This window comes from Gouania willdenowi, chromosome 6 (assembly GCF_900634775.1).
Source record: "Gouania willdenowi chromosome 6, fGouWil2.1, whole genome shotgun sequence".
Classification (NCBI taxonomy): domain Eukaryota; kingdom Metazoa; phylum Chordata; class Actinopteri; order Blenniiformes; family Gobiesocidae; genus Gouania; species Gouania willdenowi.
Genome location: NC_041049.1, coordinates 67,015,702 through 67,037,443, shown reverse-complemented (window position 1 = coordinate 67,037,443; position 21,742 = coordinate 67,015,702). Strand labels below are relative to the sequence as shown.

Here is a 21,742-nt window from a genome sequence, read left to right as displayed (position 1 = left end):
AGGTTGGGAACCACTGCATTAAATACTGTTTCTTTCCATTCATTTACAAAATGAGATTGTTAAAAATGTGTCATCACTCGTTCTTCCCATCATTATGCTCTATAGATGTTTTTAAATAGTTGTAGTTGAACAAAAGTGGGTACTTGGACTCAGAAATGAGAGAAATGGGGGTACTGGAGCCAAAAAAGGTTTGAGAAACACTGACATAACTAATGTTCCAGTTTGACAGCGAGAGCAGCACCTACTGCTCAATGAAGCTGAGCTGTTTGTGCTCAAGGCTTTTTCATGTTATGTCACTCCATCAAAGTGGGACAGTGGAAGTGTCATTTCTATAGCCTGACATAATCTGTGTTTAAAGACTTAATGAGACGCTTCTCTACGTGGGCAGGGAGCGTCCTGTCCTACATGCTGCACAGGCTCACAATGCAGCCAACGCGCCAAGAATGGGGCCATTAGAGAGCATTATATTAGGGTGGTAACTGGAGCATCAGGGACAAGAAGCAAGCTTTTCAATCTTGTGTTATAATGATCTAAAGAAGCGTTGAACAGATTGTTCATCCTGTTTTTTTGGCCTTTCACTTTAGTTGACCTGCTCCTACTCTCACAACCAGAGCTTGGATGAAAAGTTCTATGTGAAAATGCCACACGGGCAATTTAAATAATAACTAGCTGCACAATATCAGCGTGTTGCACAACTTTAGTCTTTTTCTTTAATGGAGGGACGGCAAGTGTGAGTGAGTGAGTCTTGTAGCATGGCTTGATTTGAAGCAGGTCTGGATTGTACCACGCAGTTCTTGGGACACATCAACAATCTGTGCTGAAGCACAAATGCCAACCTCAACGTTCCCCTGTTGGCCTTCATATCTGATGGTTGAAACTTAATACGTCTCCAGAGTGAAAGGTTTAATGGCTCAGAAAGATCAGGAGAAACTGGTCCATGCTTTTATCTCAAGCAGACTGGACTATTGTAATGGTCTTCTGACAGGAATCCCCCAAAAGAGCATCAAACAGCTACAGCTGGTTCAGAACGCTGCAGCTTGGGTCTGAACCAGAACAAAGAGGTCAGAACACATTAGTCCAGTTTTAAAGTCTTTACACTGGCTCCCAGTCAGCCTCAGAATAGACTTTAAAGTTATGCTGCTGGTGTATAAATCTGTGAATGGGTTTGGTCCAGAATACATCAGTGACATGTTAGTCAGGTATGAACCCAGCAGGTCTCTCAGATCTATGGACACAGGTCAGATAGTGGAGCCCAGAGTTCACAGTAAACATGGTGATGCTGTTTTTAGTTGTTATGCTGCAAAAAAGTGGAACAAACTGCAGCAGAGCTGAAGTCAGCATCACATGTGAACATTTTTAAATCAAAGTTAAAGGCACTTTTTTTCTCTACTGCGTATGATTGAGAGAGAGAGATTTTTGGTCATGTTGATGTAATGTGTTTGTTGATGATTTTACTGATGATTTTAAATGTTCTTATTGATTTTAAGCTGTTGAATGTTTTATCCTGTAAAGCACATTGAGTTGCCTTGTGTATGAAATGCGCTATACAAATAAATTTGTCCTGCCTTGCCTTCAATGAACTGAGCTGTTGTGCCTTTTTTTTTTAAACAGTTCCTCTTTTATTTCTTAGCTATCTTTGTCCATCGTCATTTTGCCTCTGCATTATGAGAGTCTGTCACTCTTAAAATTATTTAATATGTTAAAGTCACCATTTATTCAGTCAACTTTTTTCAGGAAATTTACTTTAATCTCCTGACGCGTTTGGACAGCCAACTGTCAGTCTTCCTCAGAGACATCTAGTGATCGTTTTAATGTGGCCACGTCCCCGTCGCCCGATGGTCTCTGAAGAAGTGCGTTTGTTTGTTTCCTTCTCTGAATTATTTTTGGATTGTTCTTGCAGTCCATGAGGTGATTTTGTGTTCTGCAGTGGTCTGATATTGCAGACTTGAGATTTTCCTGTTGTGTCGTTTTCTTTCCCCATCCTTGTGAGGGGGCATGGCCAGTCTGAGAGAACTTTCAAGTGGGCCACGCCCAAAAAAAAACTCATAAGGAAGGACACATTGAGGCGATCACTGAATGCCTCTCAGTTGGAATTCGAAACATGTCAAGTCAATTTCAAAGTAAATTTCCTAAAAAATGTTGTCCATATAAGTGAAACCGTAACATATTATTTAAAAAAAGAAGACAAAACTTGCTTGACTCAAAAACATTTTTAAAGCAAAAATACACCGGTTTTGATGTAAATGACATTGTCTTACTTATAGTTTTGCAAAAGATTAATCTTAAATCTTGATATATTGTCCAGACCTGCTCAAAACACATCACTGTATCATCTGCAAACATCATCATCCATGACTCCTCCTGCTTCCTGACTTCATCCATCAGCGTATGCATTACCACTGCAAACAACAGTGATCAGAGTGGATCACTAGTGTAATCCTGTCACTGCCGCCTGACTTCCCTCATACACGTCCTTAAGGTGCACGTTTTAGGACATCCTCAGGTCTCAGAGTGAGGTATCGGGTATCAGGAAAACCTCTGTCATTTATCAGCCAAAACGGACTCATGACTCAGCAAAACCTGCGTCAAATCAAACAGACTCACATGTCAAACCAAGCGCCGTCAAATGGCACGGCCTCAGGCTTAAAAATAAAAGCCATCAGACTCAATGGCCTCATGCCTTAAAACACGACATGGCATTTTATTTTGAAGGAACCAAAAGTACACACGACGAAGTACAGTAAGTTGAAAAGCCGCTCTTTCCTCATTTTTTTTAAAGTTAAGATATATCAACACACAGGTATTGTTTGATTAATAAATACATAGTTAAATGAAATGTTGATGTATCTTAACCTTTAAAGATATATAAATAAAATAAAAGCTTTCAACTAACTCTCGTGTCCGACGCAGCACATACTGATGTGTATTTCCGTATGTGTATTTTTTAAGCACGTCTGAACTCACAGCATTTTGAGGATGAGGGCGAAGCAGCCCAACACTCGGTCTGCCTGCACAGGCAGCTGGATGGACAGCATGTTGAGGGTGGGGCTGACCAGCAGGCAGTCGATGAGGTTGGGCTCGCTGTCGCTGCCCACCGGCCCCTCCTTCCGCTTGGCATTGGCCTTGTTGTTGTTGCGCTCCAGTTCCACCAGGATCTCGCTGGAGTTGACCACAGAGGGCGGAGGGGAGAGGGGCAGGGTGGGTGTCGTTGAGGGACTGGGGTTGGCCGGGGTGGGGGCCATGGGTAGCACCGGTGGAGGAGGAGGACTGTGGTTGGTGGAGACTGGGAGGATGGTGGCGGGAGGCGGCGTGGGAGGCTCTGGGCGCAGCAGGCGAAGCGGCATCGGGGGTTTGCGGTCGTTTAGCTGCTGGCAGCCGTTCCTGATCTCCTTCAGACTGGGGGAGTTGTCTCGACTACAGAGGAGAAGAACATCAGAAAAAAAGGATTTATTTTAACCAAAGTGCCATAACAGGACAGGAAACAGGAAGCCAGGTGCCACAGCCTCTAAATATGTGTTTTTCAACATTGGGGTCAGGACCAGAGGTGAAAGTAACTGATTACAAGTACTCACAACACCGGTGAGCACTAGTAAGTTCTATAAACATAAAGCTATATCTACACATATCACATTTGAATTGCAAAAAGACTAACGATAAAAACGGAAATGCGTTCCTAAACGTCTTCTCTCCTCCATCTCAACACTACACTGACTGAAATAAACAGTAAATGAGAGTTAGATCATCTAATTCACCTTGAATAAACTGGAGCAGGCCCCAAACACACAGCCAAGTGTCCTCCTCCTAATGATCATAACTGGGTAATTGGTTTATTTTTTCCATTCATTGTTTTTTAATATAATTATTTTAACATTTTTGCAGCCGGCGGGGATGAGATAAATGCCTTCTGGACGTATAAAGGGAATAACGTTGTCTGACGAGCCGACAGAGGCCTCATCTGCTTGGAAGGAGGGGCTTCATGTGAGACCAAAATAAGAGTCCCATCCTATCAGCACTGAGCACATATAGCCTGTGCACAGGTCTGATTTAAAACAGCCTTTGTTTCTGTAATGCACTTAGTGCAGATTGGATGAATTCCAAATAGTTTTGCATTAGTCACCTGTTGATGAACTCCTCATAACACGAGTAGATGGCAGCCAGACACACTGCCACCAGGTTGGGCAGGACTCGTGGGTGCGGGCACTGCCCCGTCGGCCCGTGCATGCTGTAAAACAACAGCAGGAGGTCACACATCTGCATTCAGCCCCTTGTTTCATTCAATAACACAAGTTATAAGAAGAATATAATGCATGACTTTTAAACACACCTGGTGTTTGCCCATTGCACTTTTTAAAAAAACACATTATCTAAAAATGTGTTATTAAAGCCTGGTACATTATTATTATTCCCTTTATTGATTAGTTACCCAGATGTATTGTTTTGAGTGTGTTGGCAGATATGCTCATTTATAAAACCTGTCCAGAGGAGGCCTAAAGTTATTGTGGATGTTATTTTGGCTTCCAATTCCAGGTGGATCATCTAGATTGGTCCTCCTAATTGTCAATCCTTCTAACGTAAGGCTGTCGTACATGCTTGTCCCCAGCTAGTTTTCGCTTGCAGCGCAAGGTGCGTTCACACCAAGCGCGACTGAAGCGACTAGATTACATTCAAATCAATATAAATGACGCAACCTCAAGTTATCTCCCCTCAAGCGACGTGACTTGCGTGATTTGTGTGACAAGTCAAGCTCGACCTTGTCGCTCAAAGTTGAAAAATGTGAACTTTTTAAGCGACTTCAAGCGACAACTCCCCCAGGCGTCACTGTCTGTAGAGCCAAGGCAACAGCCCCTCCCTCCCGTTACAAGTGAGACGACTGCAGCGGAGTTCTGCAACCAGTAGGGGTGGGGGAAAAAAAATCGCTTCACATACATACTGTATTAGTGTTCTCATAAATAGAAAATACCACTATAGAAAAAGTGCGCTAGCTTCATGCTAACGTCTATGGGAAAACCATTTACCGTGATTGGCGGTGATTTATATATATATATATATATATATATATATATATATATATATATATAACACACCGCTTATGCTTAACTTTCACAAACACAGTATTAGGAGTGCTATCAAACAGTACACTTAAACATACTCACAAGAATATGTTTTTTCAAGCCCAAAATACAAGAACGTAGTAGAGACCAGTAGGCCATGGGCGTTCAAGATGGCGACTTCAGACTACTACGGCAACAATGTTAGGCCATAACACACAAACTCACCCAGACCTTTACAGTCTATGACACGATCCCAACAGGAAACAGCGACCCCAACTTACAATGTATTACGTAGACCGCACAAGGGGTGTGTTTTTATTTTTTATTTTTTTACCATAAATAAATGTTACCTTTTGTCTTAAGTTTGCCTGTGTAATTACATTGTTTGTATAAATTAATAAACTGATTCCAACTATATTGTTTTGATGCCATAATTTGCCTTAATACACTATGCATTGTATCAATTTTTTAATCGAGAATCGATTTTGAATCGAATTGTGACCCTAAGAATCGAAATTGAATCGAATCGTGAGACACCCAAAGATTCACATCCCTAGCAGCCAGGACCTCTTGAATTTACCGGGGCATAATTAAAGCAGTCAACTTCTTGATAAAGTGTATACATTCTGCATGAACTCATTATTTAGTAACTCTGTAAGTTGATCATTTAAACGGTAAAAGCGGCGCTGGTAATGATACGGTCGGAGAAGAAGTGATCAACCCTCTCTCTCCCGTCAGCGGCAGACACACACACGCACACACACTGTTCCATGGTCATCATGTCACTGGAGCGATGAAGTGATGGCGTGACCAAAAAGCGACACTATATTCAAGCAACTCATCACGAGCGAATGAAATGACTGCAGTCGCTACAGTCGCTGTGAACGCACCTGTATCTTTACAAGCGTTCGATGGGTCTCGTGACATACGGTTTCAGACATTTATTGGAGCTCGCCGTTCTCACCGGGTAAGTATAAGCTTGTATGAGTGATGCCGACACCAACTTGTAAACAGAGCTGTGCACGAGGAAAATTGGGCTCGTGCGCGCTCTCTCGCACACGTTTAAAAGGCGTTCCCTCTTGGGAACAGGTAGTGTTGCGCATGTGCTTTTTTTTTTTTTTTATTGTGGAGAGGGCGTTTCTTTTCTAAACTTCGGGAAAATCCTCCTCTATACCTTTAAGAAATAATAAGAATGTAAGTATGCACAGCATAAAACAATAAAATATTAACTATTAATGTGAACACTCAATTTATGTTTAAGCACTACATAAAAAAAATCATTTTTTTTAAAGCTATATAGAAACTAACTACTGCATATAGAAATTAATAAAATCTTAAAATGACTTTAAGTGCATAAAGAGTGCAGAGTTCAACAACTTCCCTAATTTGAAAACAAAATCTCTTTTATTAGGAAATTTAAGTTACATTAATATAAGTAATTACTTTAACTGATGAAATCTGAACACTTTACTCCCTTTATTCAAAGCATTGTTGACTCTTCACTTAGACACTAATAGTAATTAAATTAAGAGACATTTTTGCTTCAATTTAACTACACAAAAAAATTATATTTAACTTCCTATTTAAAGGTGTCTCATCATGGACCCGAGCAGCAGAAGGCTGTGAGGTTAGTGATGACACCCAGCAGGCAGCAATAGTTTCTATCTTTGAACACTCAAAGGCATAATTAGGATTAATCTACACCATCTTCTATCACAGCTGGGACCACCAAACTGTGATTGTCTGAACCCAGGGCCACGTTATCAACTTTCATATCAGCATTTAGAATATCTATTAGATATATATTTAGAATCAATAGCAATAACAATAACAATAAAGGCTTTGTTTGTTTTTTTATTGCAGTTTTCTGTATTTCTGCTATCATCGTTGTTTTGTATATCTAGAGTCATATTGTGTCTTTTTGTTCCTATTTTGGGTGTGTTTGTCATTTTGTGTAATTTTAATATAACTGTGTGGGTTTTATGTCATTTATTTTCTGTATTTTTGTTATCATTTTTGCATTATTTATCACCGTTTGTTGTAATTTTGTGAGATTTATGTGATTGGTTTTGTGTATCTAGAGCCATACTGTGTCTTTTTGTTGTTATTTTGGGTGTGTATATGTCATTTTGTGTAATTTTAGGAATCTTTGTGTCATTTTGTGTGTTCTTTCTTGTTGTTTTGCATATTTTTGTTCTTATTTTATGTATTTTTGTGTCATTTTGTGTACTTTTCTGTAGAAATGGTCCGATACATCATATGTGAAGTACATGGGAATGGAACCACGTTCTGACAGACCTGTGAACAAACTTCTTTACGACCTCCATGCCTGCGTTCAGCTCATTGAGGGCGAGTATGTACTCCTGAGTGAAGAGACGCAGACGAGGACACTTCCCAAAGTCCTGTCGGGAACATAAAGATGATAAAATAATCAGTCAATACATGAGGATTAGTACAGAAGATTAGCACAATAAACACGTTCCTGTTGGGCTTTAATTTGAAAAAACAGAATATAAACAATTTATAACAACATTTAAAGAGTGCAGACGTGAATATTTGCACAATGTAAACTTTTTACAAATAAATTAATCACGCATTTCATATTTTTTTCTACGACAAGTGCCATGAACCGACTGTTGTATTTATCACACTAAAAATCAGGATTCATCAAAATAAAAAAATGAAGAGCCAAAGACTAATATAGACTTTTCGATCCTATCATTTGTTTTCTATAGTAAGAAATCATCCAAACACTTTAAACATAAACAAATGTAAATGTTGATGTCCAAATATATGTAAAAAAAAAAAACAGAAAGAAAAAGTTACAGCTTAAGCATAAAAACTTGTAATTGCTAAATTCTAATATACGCTTTGAGAAACTACATCAAGTGATTATCAGGGCTTTATGCTGACATTTTCCCAAGGAGCACAAAGAGTTATATGGGAACACAAAAATAAGTATTTATAGATATAAACAAATAGGCAGAACATCACATATTCTCTCTTAATGATCGTTTTCTATTACTGATTCCCTTTGTCCCATTTTTGCCCCTTTTCAAAAAGTTCTGACACTTTTTTCAGATTTTAGTTTCCTTTTGCCAATGAATACCTTTTCTTCATAATTTTTGTCCATTTTTGTAAGTTCATTTTGACACTTTTATCCAAATTTTGTCCTTTCTTGGATTTTTTTGGGCTACTTTTCATCCAAATAAGCTACCTTTTGCCCAATAAATACCACTTGTTTCATTTTTTCCCTAAATTTTGCCTCTTGTTCCACATTTTTGCCCTTTTTCACTATTGTTTGCCACATTTTGCTCATTTAAGCTACCCTTTGCCATTACGTACCACCTGGTTCCTCTTTATTTGCCCATTTTTGGCCACTCTTGACAGCTTTTGGCCCATTTTAGTCACTTTTCACTCTGTTCTTGCTATGTTTTTGCCACCTGTTAACATGTCTGCCTTCACTTGCTCGTGGACCCCCCCCCCCCCCCCCGCCAAACCGTGCGTTACACTCATGGCTGTGATTGGTTGGTCTCAGACCCCAGTGTGAGGAAATATGCCTAAACTTGACCTTTAAACTGTTCAGAGAAAAGAACGCAAAGACTTCAAGTGGAAAAAAAATGAAAAATGGTCATTTCAATAGATTTTACAATAATTGAAGACAATAACCGACATGTTAACTCACAGTCCTCAGTCCTGAATTATTTCTTGCTCAAACTAGCAAATGTATATCTCTGGATACAAGCATATGTGAAAACCGTGAACAGAGGTGAAGATCACATAGCCGTTAGCTTTTCACAGCCACTCTTTTCATTCACTCAAAGGGTTTCTGAAGGAAAGTACAGCCTGTAGTCTCACCATGTTGTGTTTAAGGATTCTTTGGACGACAGGTGTGAAAACCTCTATCACCACCATCGACCTCGGCCGCTCTCGACAGTGCTGCAAGAGACAAAAGGAGGGCTTTGAATCAGACTACAACAATAAGCCAACAATAAATGACGTCTGTAACAGTTTACAGGAGTGTATTCAAGCCTGCAGTACTTACTGGCTGTAATAGAAAACCCATTTTACTACATGAGTCCTATTCAATTCATAATTTCATTTAAATCTTCTGCTCCTTATTTAAACATCTTACTACACACTTTTGTACTTTACTGATTCAACAAAAATCGTGCATCTTTAAAATAATGTTATTTAACAAGCTCATCGAACATAGACATATAATATAATGCAGTCGTTTAGTTACGAGTTTAAAAAACAGACTGAGAACACTGTGAATGTTGATGTTATCTGTTGCTGTCTATCTGACGTGTTTTTTTTTGTTTTTGTTTTGTTTTTAAAACTCTGTTACCTGAAGTTTTTCAGAATTTGTTTCTGTAAAGAAACACTGTACTATACATAAAATAACTAAAAATACACAAAATGATTCCAAAAACCACATAAACCGGGAGATAAATACAAAAAATGACAAAAAAATTATAATTAAAAAACCCCTAATCCTAAGAGAAAAATACACAAAAAGACAAAACAACAAAAATACAAAAAGGACTCCAAAAATACGACAAATACGAAAAAACAACAAAAAATACGCAAAACAAGAGAAAAAAACTAAAAACTACAACACAAAATGGCTCCAAAACTACATTGAATGACAAAAAAACAAAAACATAAAATGACACAAAAAACATTCACAAAAAAACAAAGACAGACAAAATAACGTAGATAATTTTAATTCTTCTGAGTGGGCTATAACAGAAATAAGATTAAGGGGGGACAATAACAGTGCTAAAATTATTTTATTTATACATCTTTTAGCATTTTTTTATCTATTCATACAGTCTATAATTCTATTAAAATATTGAGGCAACATTGCGCTCTCTCTCCATCTTCTATTGAAAGGTATCGTAAACATGATTTATTCATTTGATGAACCAGTGAAACCTTGTGGTTCCCAGTGTTTCCTGCTCTGATGACGTTCGCTCTACTTTCATAGGAAGCTTCTCATCATGCTCTCTTCCTGAAACGCAGAGTGCACTCTATGCACTTTGGTGGTTTTTAGTGCTTCTGCCTACTTTAGTGCTTCATAGTGTGGCTGCTCACCTTACAGAAGAACTCACACAGGTCAGGTGGTGGGTGGTTGTTTTCCAGAAGAGGAGCGATGGCCTGTGTGCACAGAAAGACACATAAAAACAAATGTACTGATATTATAGAATAATGAAGTTGTTGAGAAAGATTAAGAACTGGCATTATGTGTCGCGTAAAGAGCCACAAATTAATTGTGCTAACATTAGCATAGCACATAAACGCCCGGTCACTAGGTGTTAGTGAGCCATATGATATCTCACTCCTCAATGCATTTTAGCTTGGAAGTTCATTGCACTTTATTTTCATAAAACATAATAAGCACGTTTATAGATGTATGTGGTTCACTTTTGTTTGTTTTTTAAGAATTTAATACAATTTTTAAAAAATGTAACTTGACAGTTTGGAAGAGCCACAATGAAAATACTGAACAAATAGGGGATACAGAGCAAAATCATGTGACATCGACAGATTATTTTAAGCTCAAACTTTTTTTTTTTTTTTAACTTTTAAAAAACATTTTTAAAAGAAATCCAAGGTGCCTGGGTGCATGAGAGGTATTAGCATTGGAGATATATGCTGAACACATAATGCCTGTGACTTTGTGACGCCGTTTTGACTGTAATAATGTCCGTGTCACATTTTCACACACAAAAGAAATCCACAGATGCCACTGTGATCGTCAAATGCAAATGTGCAAAGTTGTGTGAATTTCTTTCATCTGTCCAAGGACACTTGCGTGTGCGCGCACAAACCTTTTCGAAGTAACCTTTGCCCATACGCAATCCTCATTAATTGGACTGTGGCTTTCAGGGTTGGGGACAATTACATTTTTCAGTTACAAGTACATTTTCAATTATCCATCTTCATTTACAATTCAATTACGATTACAGTGACCAGCATTTTTTTCCAATTATAATTAAATTACAATTATCATTTACCCTCAGAAAGTCAATTCAATTGAATTCAACTTTATTTATATAGCGCAAAATATAGCAAAGTCATCTCAAAGCACTGAACAGTAGTAAAAAAGAAAAAACCCAACAAGATCCAAATAAACAAGCATTTAGCAACAGTGGGAAGAAAAAAACTCCAGCGTAACCATCAATTACAATTACGTTCTCAATTACTAAACTTCAATTACAATTAATCACAATTACTGAGCCTGAAATAAATAACCTAATAAAAGTTAGCCTTCTTCTTGTGTTAGCTTTCTGTTAGCAAAATACACTAAAAACAATTATCTATCATGTAATTTCTTTCCTATCTATTGCTTCCTTGTCAGGCTTCATAATCAATGTAAATATTGGTTTTAATATTTTTGTTGTGGGTGTCTGAGTCTTATACTGAGTCAGTATACCCCTAGATTTCCAATTTTTTTTAAATGGTATAATGTAAGAAAGCTTGATATGAAACACATTTTAATAATTGTTAACTACATATGTGTATAACTGTATATAGAACTGTAACATGGTTCCATAGTTTTGCGTTAAATAATAATTGACAATTTTTCATAGAATTTTCATGGAAGTTACAATTACAAAGTCAGTTATCTGAGCTCAATTACAATTCAAGTACGATTACGACAGCAACAGATTTTTAAAATTACGATTATAATTACATCGTCATAATTTTAATTAATTATCAATTACAATTATAACTGACCCCAACCCTGGTGACTTTATATCTGTGCTACAAATGAATTCTGGGCGAGCAAAAAAAAATACGCACTCTCTCTCTCTCTGTCTGGAAACGATACCATGTTACAAATATGCCACAATGACCAATCAGAATACTAGAATGCCCTTTGATTGACAGATTATACTGAAATTAGAGATGGAAATGGAATTGTTGATGGAAGAATGTTGCTGTCGATAAAACCTGGTAGAAAAATATCACAATAGTTCAATACTTCATTGCATTTGTGGAGCCTCTGATTTTTCATTTCAAAAGCTTTCTATTTCATCAGCTTTCCTAATCTAGTTGTCTACTTGCTATTAAACTTCCCAAAATTGAGGCAAACACCTTTAATAATACAAGTTATTATTACTATGCTGCAGAAGTGAAACGAAAGCATGTGCTAAAATATCACAAGATTAAACAAACAACATTCGGTCACCTGATTACGGGGAAATTACCTTGCAAATGCGCGATATTGTCCCAAAATATTGCATAAACATTTCAGTATCAGGAATTACTTTTCTATTTTCTGTAATCAAGGACAATCAGAAGCCTTACATTTGGCTCATAAAGTATTGAAAATTGCCAAATACATTGTTATCGTAGGAGTTCTTATTATCTTTCTTCCGCAATTCCTTTGTCGTGGAACTCCTCCCAGGCTATTAATGCAGCACTAATGACACATGTCATCTCATACATCTCATGTCAAGGATGTGCAGTCAACCTTTTTTCAAGCCAAAATGTCAAGGTCAAGGTTGCGTCAAGTAGGAGTGTGACGATATCTTGATATGGTGATATATTGCAATATTTTTCCGCACGATCGATTATCGATATGCTCACGCTAAGTATCAATTTATTTATTTTTTACGATTTTTTTTTTTTTTTCAAAACCTTTTTTGCTTTTTCACTAAAATGAGCAGGTACGTCTTCACATAAATGTTGTCATTGTTTGCTGAAGGAACCAATATATTGTTTACTGGAATATTGCACTATAATGATGTCACTGATAAGAAAGACCCTATTTTTTGTTTACAAAAAGCAGTGATGGAGATACTTATTCATTTACATTGGTATGTTGACACTTATTTACACAAATGTTGCATTAAAATAGTGTCACTGTTCATTGGACACTTTTTCAATTTATTGTCTTTCAGAGATATAAAATAAAAATTGTATTTTTTCACTTAATCTTTTTTTTCTTGTTATGTCATAGATTATTGTAGATTGATTTCTGACCAATATATCGATAATTGCAGATTCGTCATATCGTGAGATAATCATTATCGTGGGCTTTGTATCGCGTATCGTATCGTGAGGTACCCAGCGGTTCCCACCACTAGTGTCAAGTGTCAAAAACCTAAATTGTCCATATCTCGATGAATATTTAGCGTACAAGTTCGATGCTTCCATTTATGAAAAGCTCATCTCAAGTGGAGTATTTTATTTCATTGGACCAAAGCTGTATGATCTACCAGTAAAAAGATCGGTAGGGGTCAAAGTTCATGACGTCACAAATAAAATAAAATAAATACTTTTTTTTCCTATAACTTGGCCACAAATTGAGATACAGTGCTCAGACTGGTACCATTGAACAACATTTCCTTTCAATGTGTGAGCTTGACCTTTGATCAAGGTCATATTTAAGGTCAAGGTCAGTCTTCTGTTTTTCCTGCATTATTACTTTCAATTTACTTAGTAAAAAGAACATAAAGGGACATTACTCAACAACACAATACACACAATAAGACGTCTTTCACATTTTGCAAATTGTCATATGTATTCGCAGGTCTTGCCTAGTTAAATATTATAATAATTAGTATAAAAACTTAATAAACAACTGTAAATTATATTGGGATATCAGCTGGAAATAAATAAAATAAATGTAATATTAATGTATATATGTGGAATCCTCTTGATTTGTCAGTTTTATTGCTCAGATGTTTAAATGTTAAATAACTGTGGACCTTAAATTTCCAAATTCCCCAAAATATGCAACCTTTCTATGCTAATCACTTGATTGTTAATCATTCTTGTAAATATTCCAACAAAATTCCCAAAAACATTAGTACAACCAAGGGATTTTGAGGATAAAAATCTGGAGTTACTGACACATTTGACTCAAACAAGAGCATAATATTATTTAAATAAAATCTTGTTTTTTCTGGTTGGGGCTGCCTGAGCTCAAGCAGGGTCACATGTGGCCCCTGAACTGAAACGATTGTGACGTCTGTGGTTTAGTGTTATCAACAGAGAAAACTTCACACTCACCACAATGATGTTCTCATGATCCTGAGGGCTGAGATTAGAGTTCTGCACAGAAGAAGAAGAAGAAACACAAAACATTCACTTTTAAAACAGATTTCAACATTTTTGCTTCAGAACAACATAAACATATTTTTTTGATCCATTATATTTATCTGTAATTGTTTAGTCTGCCATGTTATGTTCTCTCTTTTCCATCTAATAACCCAGTAATTTGCTTTTTTTTCCCTCCCTGACAGAGCAATGTAAACTCTAAAATAGGACAAAGGAATTCAAAATGTTGACACAATGTCACTTTTAACCTCTTTTCACTTTATTTCATGCTTAATTTTTTTTTCAACTTAACCACATTTACTAATTCAGTCTGTTTTTGGCCACTCTACATTTTTTAACCAATTTGTGTGGTTTTTATTTCTGATTAAAACAAAGATTTACATCTTAAAGTTGACTAAATACTATGGCCCCATAAATAGTAAACTTCCTGGAAAACAGTGGATATTATTCAAATGAATAAATAAATGTGGTTATCACCGATTCATAGAACAATGGACCATCATTTTGCTGACTTTATGGATGGACACCAAAAATCTCTCCCCTTTAGATGGCCCTGTCTCCACATGACTGTTCTTCAATGTTCATGTCTGTGTTCAACCACCTTCAGGTACAGTGGGGGTCACTGGTCTCTGGAACCTTTATTTTGGGGGTCGTGGGCTGAAAAGGTTGCGAACCATTGATCCAAAGTACATTCATGTGATAGGTTGGTTACACTTTGACAGCATCTCGTCTTCCTCAGCTATTATAACATGTTTCATCCTGTTTTTGTTCATATTTTGTTCTAAAATGAGCACATTCACCCCCTTCTGACCTCATTGCTGCAGCCGCTCGCTGCTCATTCCAGCCAACAGGTGTCTTTGTGTTGACATGCGTGAAAGGAAGGGAGTTAAGGTGTGACTGAGAGGGAGGTTTCTGCTATAAGACTACGTGGCAGCAAACAGAGTCACGTCAAGTTGTTCAAACAGCTTTGCATTTAAGGAAGTGTCAGTGTCAGCTGAGCAAACAACCGCAAAAATTATGACCTCAGAGATTTCAATTCATGGGAAATTAATCAGAAACACACCAGCTTACCACGAAATGATCATTGGCCAAAAAAATACCCACAATTCCATATCAGTGTTGGCTTGTGAATCCTCAAGTCATTAAATTATTTCTTAATTTTAATAGTCAGGAAGGAAAACATGTAGGGACAAAAATTCTGCACTTTTGAGACACACATTTATTGTCAAATATGAGATGAAACGAGAACAAGCATGTTCATTTTAAAATAAAAGCACACTGGATTTTACTTGTGCAACCTGGGCTTGAAATAATGGAACAATTATGTTTACCATTAATGTCATTTTCATTTTGTCCTTTTTTTAAAAAAAATTATGTTTTGTAATTATTAAAGTGAAAAACACACAAAAATTAAATTCAGACTGAAAACAGTTCTTGTGATAATTACAAACATTTAAATAATTGTGTTTGCGTGTGTGTATGTCTGAGTGATGGTTATGTGTGTGCATCATGTGCACGTATGCACGTGAGGCGTGTACATGTATGTGTTTCATGTGCACTTGTGTGTGTAAGCGAGTGGCAATGTGTGCGTATGTGTGCATCAGGTGCACGTGTGCATGAGGTTGTGTGCATATACATGTATCATGTGCATGTGGTTGTGTAAACATGTCATGTGCATGAGGTTGTGTGTACATAGTCATACGTGTGTCATGTGCATGTGATTGTGTACATGTGTGTATGTATATGTGTTTGCGTGCATATGCATGCAAGTATGTGTATTATGTGTGCATCACAGGCACGCCTGTGTGTGCATACTGGTACTTGTGCGTGTCTGCATGCGTGTGAAACACTGTAGGTGTGTACATGTATGTACATGAGTAAGCGAGTGGCTATGTGTGTGTATGTGTGGATTTGTGCATCATGTGCATATGGTTGTGTGTACATACGTGTAAAATGTGTGTGTTTGTGTGCATTTGCATGTATGCATGTGTAATGTGTGCATATGTCACGTGCAATGTGTATGCATGTGAGTGTGTGTCACATGCACGTCTGTGTGTGCAAACTTGTACTTGTGTGTATGCGCTTGTGTGTTTATGCGTATGTCCTGTGCACACGTGTGCATGTGCACGTACCTCGGCCAGCAGGGTGGAGATGATATGCAGCGGAGCCTGGTGGATGGATTCGTCCTGCAGTGGTGAGGTGAGAGCCATGTCCACCAGCGCACGGATCTCCTTCAGCACCACATCCCAGCGGCTCGGGTTGTTCAGGACTTTGCGGTACTTGTAAATCTTTTTCTGCAAAACACACAAACCACAAGAAAAAGCTATGACAAAAAAAAAAAAAAAACTACTGAGTGAGCGATGAGGAACTCTAGGAGCTCAGGAAGTGACAGACTGAGTCGATAAAGATCAGGCTGTCATGATGAGCACAAGCATTAACTTGAATAAAGACAAAGCACAGATTGACAATGGACACACTAAAATGTTAGACAGGGCAACAAAATATACTTAATGACATTTTTAATCACATATGATTGAATTAAGTACTTTTTCTCACCACAGGATAAATATAAATAATTAATAGACCCTACATTTGACTGAAAATTCATAAAATAATACCAAAAAATACAATGATTTCCATAAAAGAATCCACACAAGAACCAGACATCAAACGGATAATAAACAAAAGAGTTATAGAGCAAAGAAGCAAAGAAACAATAATTAAGTAAAATAAAACACTAAGAAAAAAACTGATGAAATTCAGGTAATAAAAGAATTTACGAAGAGAAAAGGAGGAAAAAAAGATCCAATAGGAAAACAAAATAAGCACAAACACAAAACAAAAGATACAAAATGACCAGAGAAAACACATTACATTCAGTTGTGTGTGTGTGTGTGTGTGTGTGTGTGTGTGTGTGTGTGCGTGTGTGTGTGTGTGTAAAAATCTTACCTTCCACTGAAGGGAGTGAAACCACTGGTCTCTTAAATAGCTGTTTGCAGCCTATAACCAAACACATCAGATGCACAAACAGTTCAACCCTTTTGTTAAAACAGTGAATTAAATCACTTGTTTTTAAGACTTTTTTTGTTTATGCGGTCCTTCCTATATTTCTATTCCCTAAATGCATACATTTCAATTTTAGGGGAAATTTTTGTACATATATGCATGTGTTTAGATGAAAAAGTAAAATGTTTTGCAATGCATTGTCAAAATTGGAAAGTTGTTTATTTTTGTGATAAAAACATTTTTTAGACAAAAATAGAAAATAGAAAACACTTAAAACATACTTTAATATGAACTAATTCTGCTGATTTATGATCTGTTATTTTGTTAAAAGTTTCTCAACAATTCTCACTCTCACAACCTTTCAGAGACATTAATCATAGATCTGTACATAGTCAGAGTTACAACTGTGGTACGGCTTTATAGTTTGTGAGTTTTGTTAAATATTGACAAAACTAAGTTTACCGTACAACCTCCTTGTTTTCTGCATGTGTGTATAATTATTATTATTAGTGATGTTTTTTTGTTTTTTTAATATATCGCTCTTTGCCTTTCTAATTACCCCACAGGGATTAATAATTTTTTTCTGATTCTTATTCTGATTGAAACAGTGCTAGAGTGCTGTAAAAATAAAGCTATTGTTTTGTTAACTTTACGGCTGAATGATGGAAAAAAATGTAATTGCAATTTTTTTTTCCTTTAATATTGCAATTTATGATGTGATTATTTCTTTCCAAGTCCTGTTCTCATGTGTTTTGCTTCAACCCTGTTACTCCCATTTTCCGGTAGTGCGCATGCGCATAATCGCATATATGCTCATAATCAATCTCAGTACGAGGTAACCACAGACCGTGACACTGGGACGCATGTTCATTTACTTTTGGCGAAGAATGGAGGCTACATTGGAGTGTTTAGAAAACCTTTTGGGTCCCGGGCAATATCAGAAGCAAATGGTAGATCACGTCCTGCTTTGCACTGTGCGGTAAGAATCTTTTTTAGCCTTCTATTTAATACAGCTGGCTAGCGCTAGCAGTAACACAGCACCGAGCTGTGTTCAAAAGCCTCCAAAGTTGTTTTAACATCAACTCACACACTGTTTCACGTTTTCAGATGTCCGTAAATTTCAGCAAAATCTCAGAATGCACCACATAAACATGTGGTCCCTAGGTAAAACTAATCCCATGCAAATAGGGCTTTAAATAATGTGTAGATTTAGAACTTTATGTGTGAGATGTTTACCTGCAGCAGGACGGTTCCACCCGGGAAGCTGAGCTGAACGCAATATTTGGGTGCATTATCCCAGGACAGAAGCTGCAGGTCCTCAATGGAGCTGTAGGACAGAGAGGTCTCCATGTAACCAGTGGGCTGTAGAGAACACACACACACAATGAGGTTATCAAGTCTGCCAGTGTTGAGTAGCTACAGTACAGTGTGTTCGAAGGAAAAAAAACAAAATAAAAAGTTCCTGCGACAGCTTGCCCTAAGTAAACACACACGCACACAGTAGTTTTATGAATTTTGTTCTCATTCGGGGATTTTTTGTTGTCCTTTTCTTCTTTAGGAGATGTTTACTGGTGCTCTTTTGCTTTTGAGACGCTGGTTTGCGGAGGTCCCCAACCACCAGCACCACAGACCAGTGGCTGAGGACCGGTTCAAATTAGAAGTATTTTATTCTTGGGTGGTTTTTGGGAGGAAATTCCCCATTTCCACTGTTGTGTTGTATAGTTGGTTTGTCTATATTGTCTTTGTCGTTCATGTGTTCAGTTAGTTGTGTTTGTTTGATTCTGTGTATAAACATTTACAGCACTTTGTGTTATTTGAAGTCATGTTTGTGATGCAGTAACTCCTAGTAAAACTAGGAACAGTTGTGATGAGTGCGTTGAAAAATAAACTCCACAGAATTAACTGTAAAGTCTTTAAAAAATTAGAAATGCACAAAAATACTAGTAAAAATGCCAGGCTGTGCAGCTAAATAACAACAAAACCTGTTTGCTTGTCTCAATATAAATTTGCCAACACTGAAGACAAGTTTCCAGACAGTGAACCAGAAGGAGGAAGAGGAGGATGAGGAAGGTGGCACATAAACTGATCAAAATAACCAGGGGGTGGTGGAACCTGTGCATCATCTAAGATGTGAACATCCTGCTGTAAAAAGAGGCGACGCATGAATCAACAGCTGATTTCACAGACAGATACTGTACGTATGTCAGTGCATGATCCAGGATCAACTGAACTAAACTCAGCTTTATGTTCTCCTCCAGTGTGCATAGGTTGTCTTTCGCTTTATGGTTTCCTCCCACTGTTCAAAAGCATCCAAGTTAGGTTGTTTAGAGCAGTGTTTCTCAAATGGGGGTATGCGATGGCACTACAGGGGGTACTATTTTTCACTACCCTGAAACTGTGAAATGCAACTCACTACAACTTTAATGAGAAGCATTAGGTAGAGAGGATGAACAGAACTCTGCAATGTTTGGCTGAATTTGACAAAGTCTGAGTCTTAAATCATTCTCCACACAAAGTCTTCTGTGTTTTGTTTTCATGTTTGTCAAAGCTGAAAATCCACTTTCACACAAGTATGTGGTCTTTACAGCACATTTGGCTAGCACAAAGCAATGTAGCTCTTGTCATATTTGCATTTTAGATGAGATTGTTTTCTCTGTTACCATGGGTAGTCTTACAGAGAACAATGTGTTACTTGAGCATACCCACTATGACAATTTGCGCACCCCACTTTGGGAACCTAGGACCTAGATGGCATACAGATGGACACAATGGTAAATGGACTTGATTTATATAGCACTGTATTACCACAGAGGTAGTCACAAAGCACTTCACAATATCAGCTCATTCACCCATTCACACACCAATGGGACAGAGCAGCCACGCAAGTCAACCATTGGAAGCAACTTGGGATTCAGTGTTTTGCCCAAGGACACTGGGATGCATAGACGGGTCGGGTATAGACCTGGAATCAAACCCTCAACGTCTGGATCAGAAGACGACCCCTCTACGACCTGAGCCACCGTCACCCTACAATGGATGAAGGATGGATGGACATACAGATAAAAACAATTAATTAATTAATGGATGAAGCTATTGATGAATGGATGGATGGATGGATAAATGTAGGGCTGATAGATGGATGGATGAATAGAGGTATGGATGGATAAATGGATGGAGTGAGTTTGTCAAATAAAAGACAAATTTGCTTCAAGATGCAAAAATGACCACAAAGACACAAAAACCAACAAAGAAGCAGAAGCTAGAGAAACAACACTACACCTATAACAGAATACAGGCGATACAAAGCAACACACACACACACACACACACACACACGCACACACACACCAAAGTGACAATGCACAGGGAGGAAAAAATTACAACAACGTAATCAACCACAAACAGAAAAAAGTAAGATTCACATTTCTAAGAAAGGTGCGAAAACCAAACCAGAGAAATAATTTGCAGTTAATAAGGACTAAGTTAAACCAGGTTTAATTTGCTACCGTGGGGTTTTTAACACTGGGAGAAATTCAGTGTTCAAAGAGCTGCAGTTATGCCTGCATATATGTTTCTTTGGAGGATTGGAGAGAAACCAAACAGGTAACCATGGGGGCAGTTGAATAAGGACATATCAGGGCAGGGAGGTGTCACGAGACAAAGACAGAAGAGAGTAAACACATAAAACACTTAGAGAGATTTTATAACAAGTGCTGAAATAAAACAGACATGTAAGAGAGACAATAACACAATTTAGCCACAATACTTTAACTGTGTGCGTTAAATTAACACATAAAAACACAAAACAGGGCCCAAAAAAAGATACAACACAAGCTTAAGTATTATTTAAAACCCATAACCATTTAAAAACAGGGTCGAAACCACCAGGCTGCAAAAGATCATCCAGCAATGCTGAGTATTCCAGTTACAGACATGTTTGAATACTGGAAGTCCTCTCCACCTCCCCCCCACCATCCCACCTCCACAGCCTGACTGTTGTGAAACATGTCAGACCTTCATTACAGGTGGTGTCCATGGTAAATATTAGGCCTGGGAGCCAGATCTCATTTAGCTGCAAGAGTAAACGCCAGCAACTGTCACATGATGTTTCAGTTTCCTCTTTGTTTTCCCTGAGCAGAGCGAGCCAATAAACAGCCACAGAGAAAGCAGACAACCGACTGAGGTTGCCATGGATACGCCTCCTTGCACAGAGCGAGCCCTGATTACCCCTCTCTATCTCTCTCCCTCTCTTCTTCCTCTCCTTTGGGTTCTAAGACCTTGTTCTGTTCTGATTCGGAGGCGGAGGAGGCTTCAACTCCTTGACGCCGTACCTAAATGCTGCTGCGGCTGCATCTCCATAGAAACAAGAAGATGAAGGAATGTGTATATGTATGCATGCTTATTGTTTCTTTTTATATCCGTTTCCAAGGAGAAATCAGACAGGCTTCAATGGGAAATAATATATTAGAAATTCAAGTTCATACATCTGCTCATAACCACATCTGTTTTTTAGGCTCTTCAGTAGAAAAATTGTCGAAGTATACGTGCAAACCCAACTTCTGACAAACTCCATCTGACTCTGCCTCGTCTCCTGCTTCTGCAACGTC

General features: G+C 37.8%; 1 protein-coding gene across 2 annotated transcripts in view; it reads right to left on the bottom strand.

Moving 5' to 3' along the window:
- The window catches only part of cmip (c-Maf inducing protein), a 47,268-nt gene that overhangs the window by 14,119 nt on the left and 11,407 nt on the right, over positions 1-21,742 (bottom strand). Inside the window, exons 1-10 of one of the 2 annotated variants that reach the window (XM_028450855.1) lie at positions 19,997-20,044; positions 18,372-18,497; positions 17,079-17,129; positions 16,262-16,423; positions 14,082-14,123; positions 10,152-10,214; positions 8,910-8,990; positions 7,350-7,453; positions 4,118-4,222; positions 2,965-3,414 (exon numbers count right to left, since the gene is read on the bottom strand). In XM_028450855.1, coding sequence (XP_028306656.1) covers positions 2,965-3,414; positions 4,118-4,222; positions 7,350-7,453; positions 8,910-8,990; positions 10,152-10,214; positions 14,082-14,123; positions 16,262-16,423; positions 17,079-17,129; positions 18,372-18,497; positions 19,997-20,029 — 1,217 coding nt within the window. In that variant the 5' untranslated portion in view covers positions 20,030-20,044. Of the gene's footprint in view, positions 1-2,964; positions 3,415-4,117; positions 4,223-7,349; positions 7,454-8,909; positions 8,991-10,151; positions 10,215-14,081; positions 14,124-16,261; positions 16,424-17,078; positions 17,130-18,371; positions 18,498-19,996; positions 20,045-21,742 lie in introns of those variants that run through there. The other variant, XM_028450854.1, reaches the window with a different exon arrangement.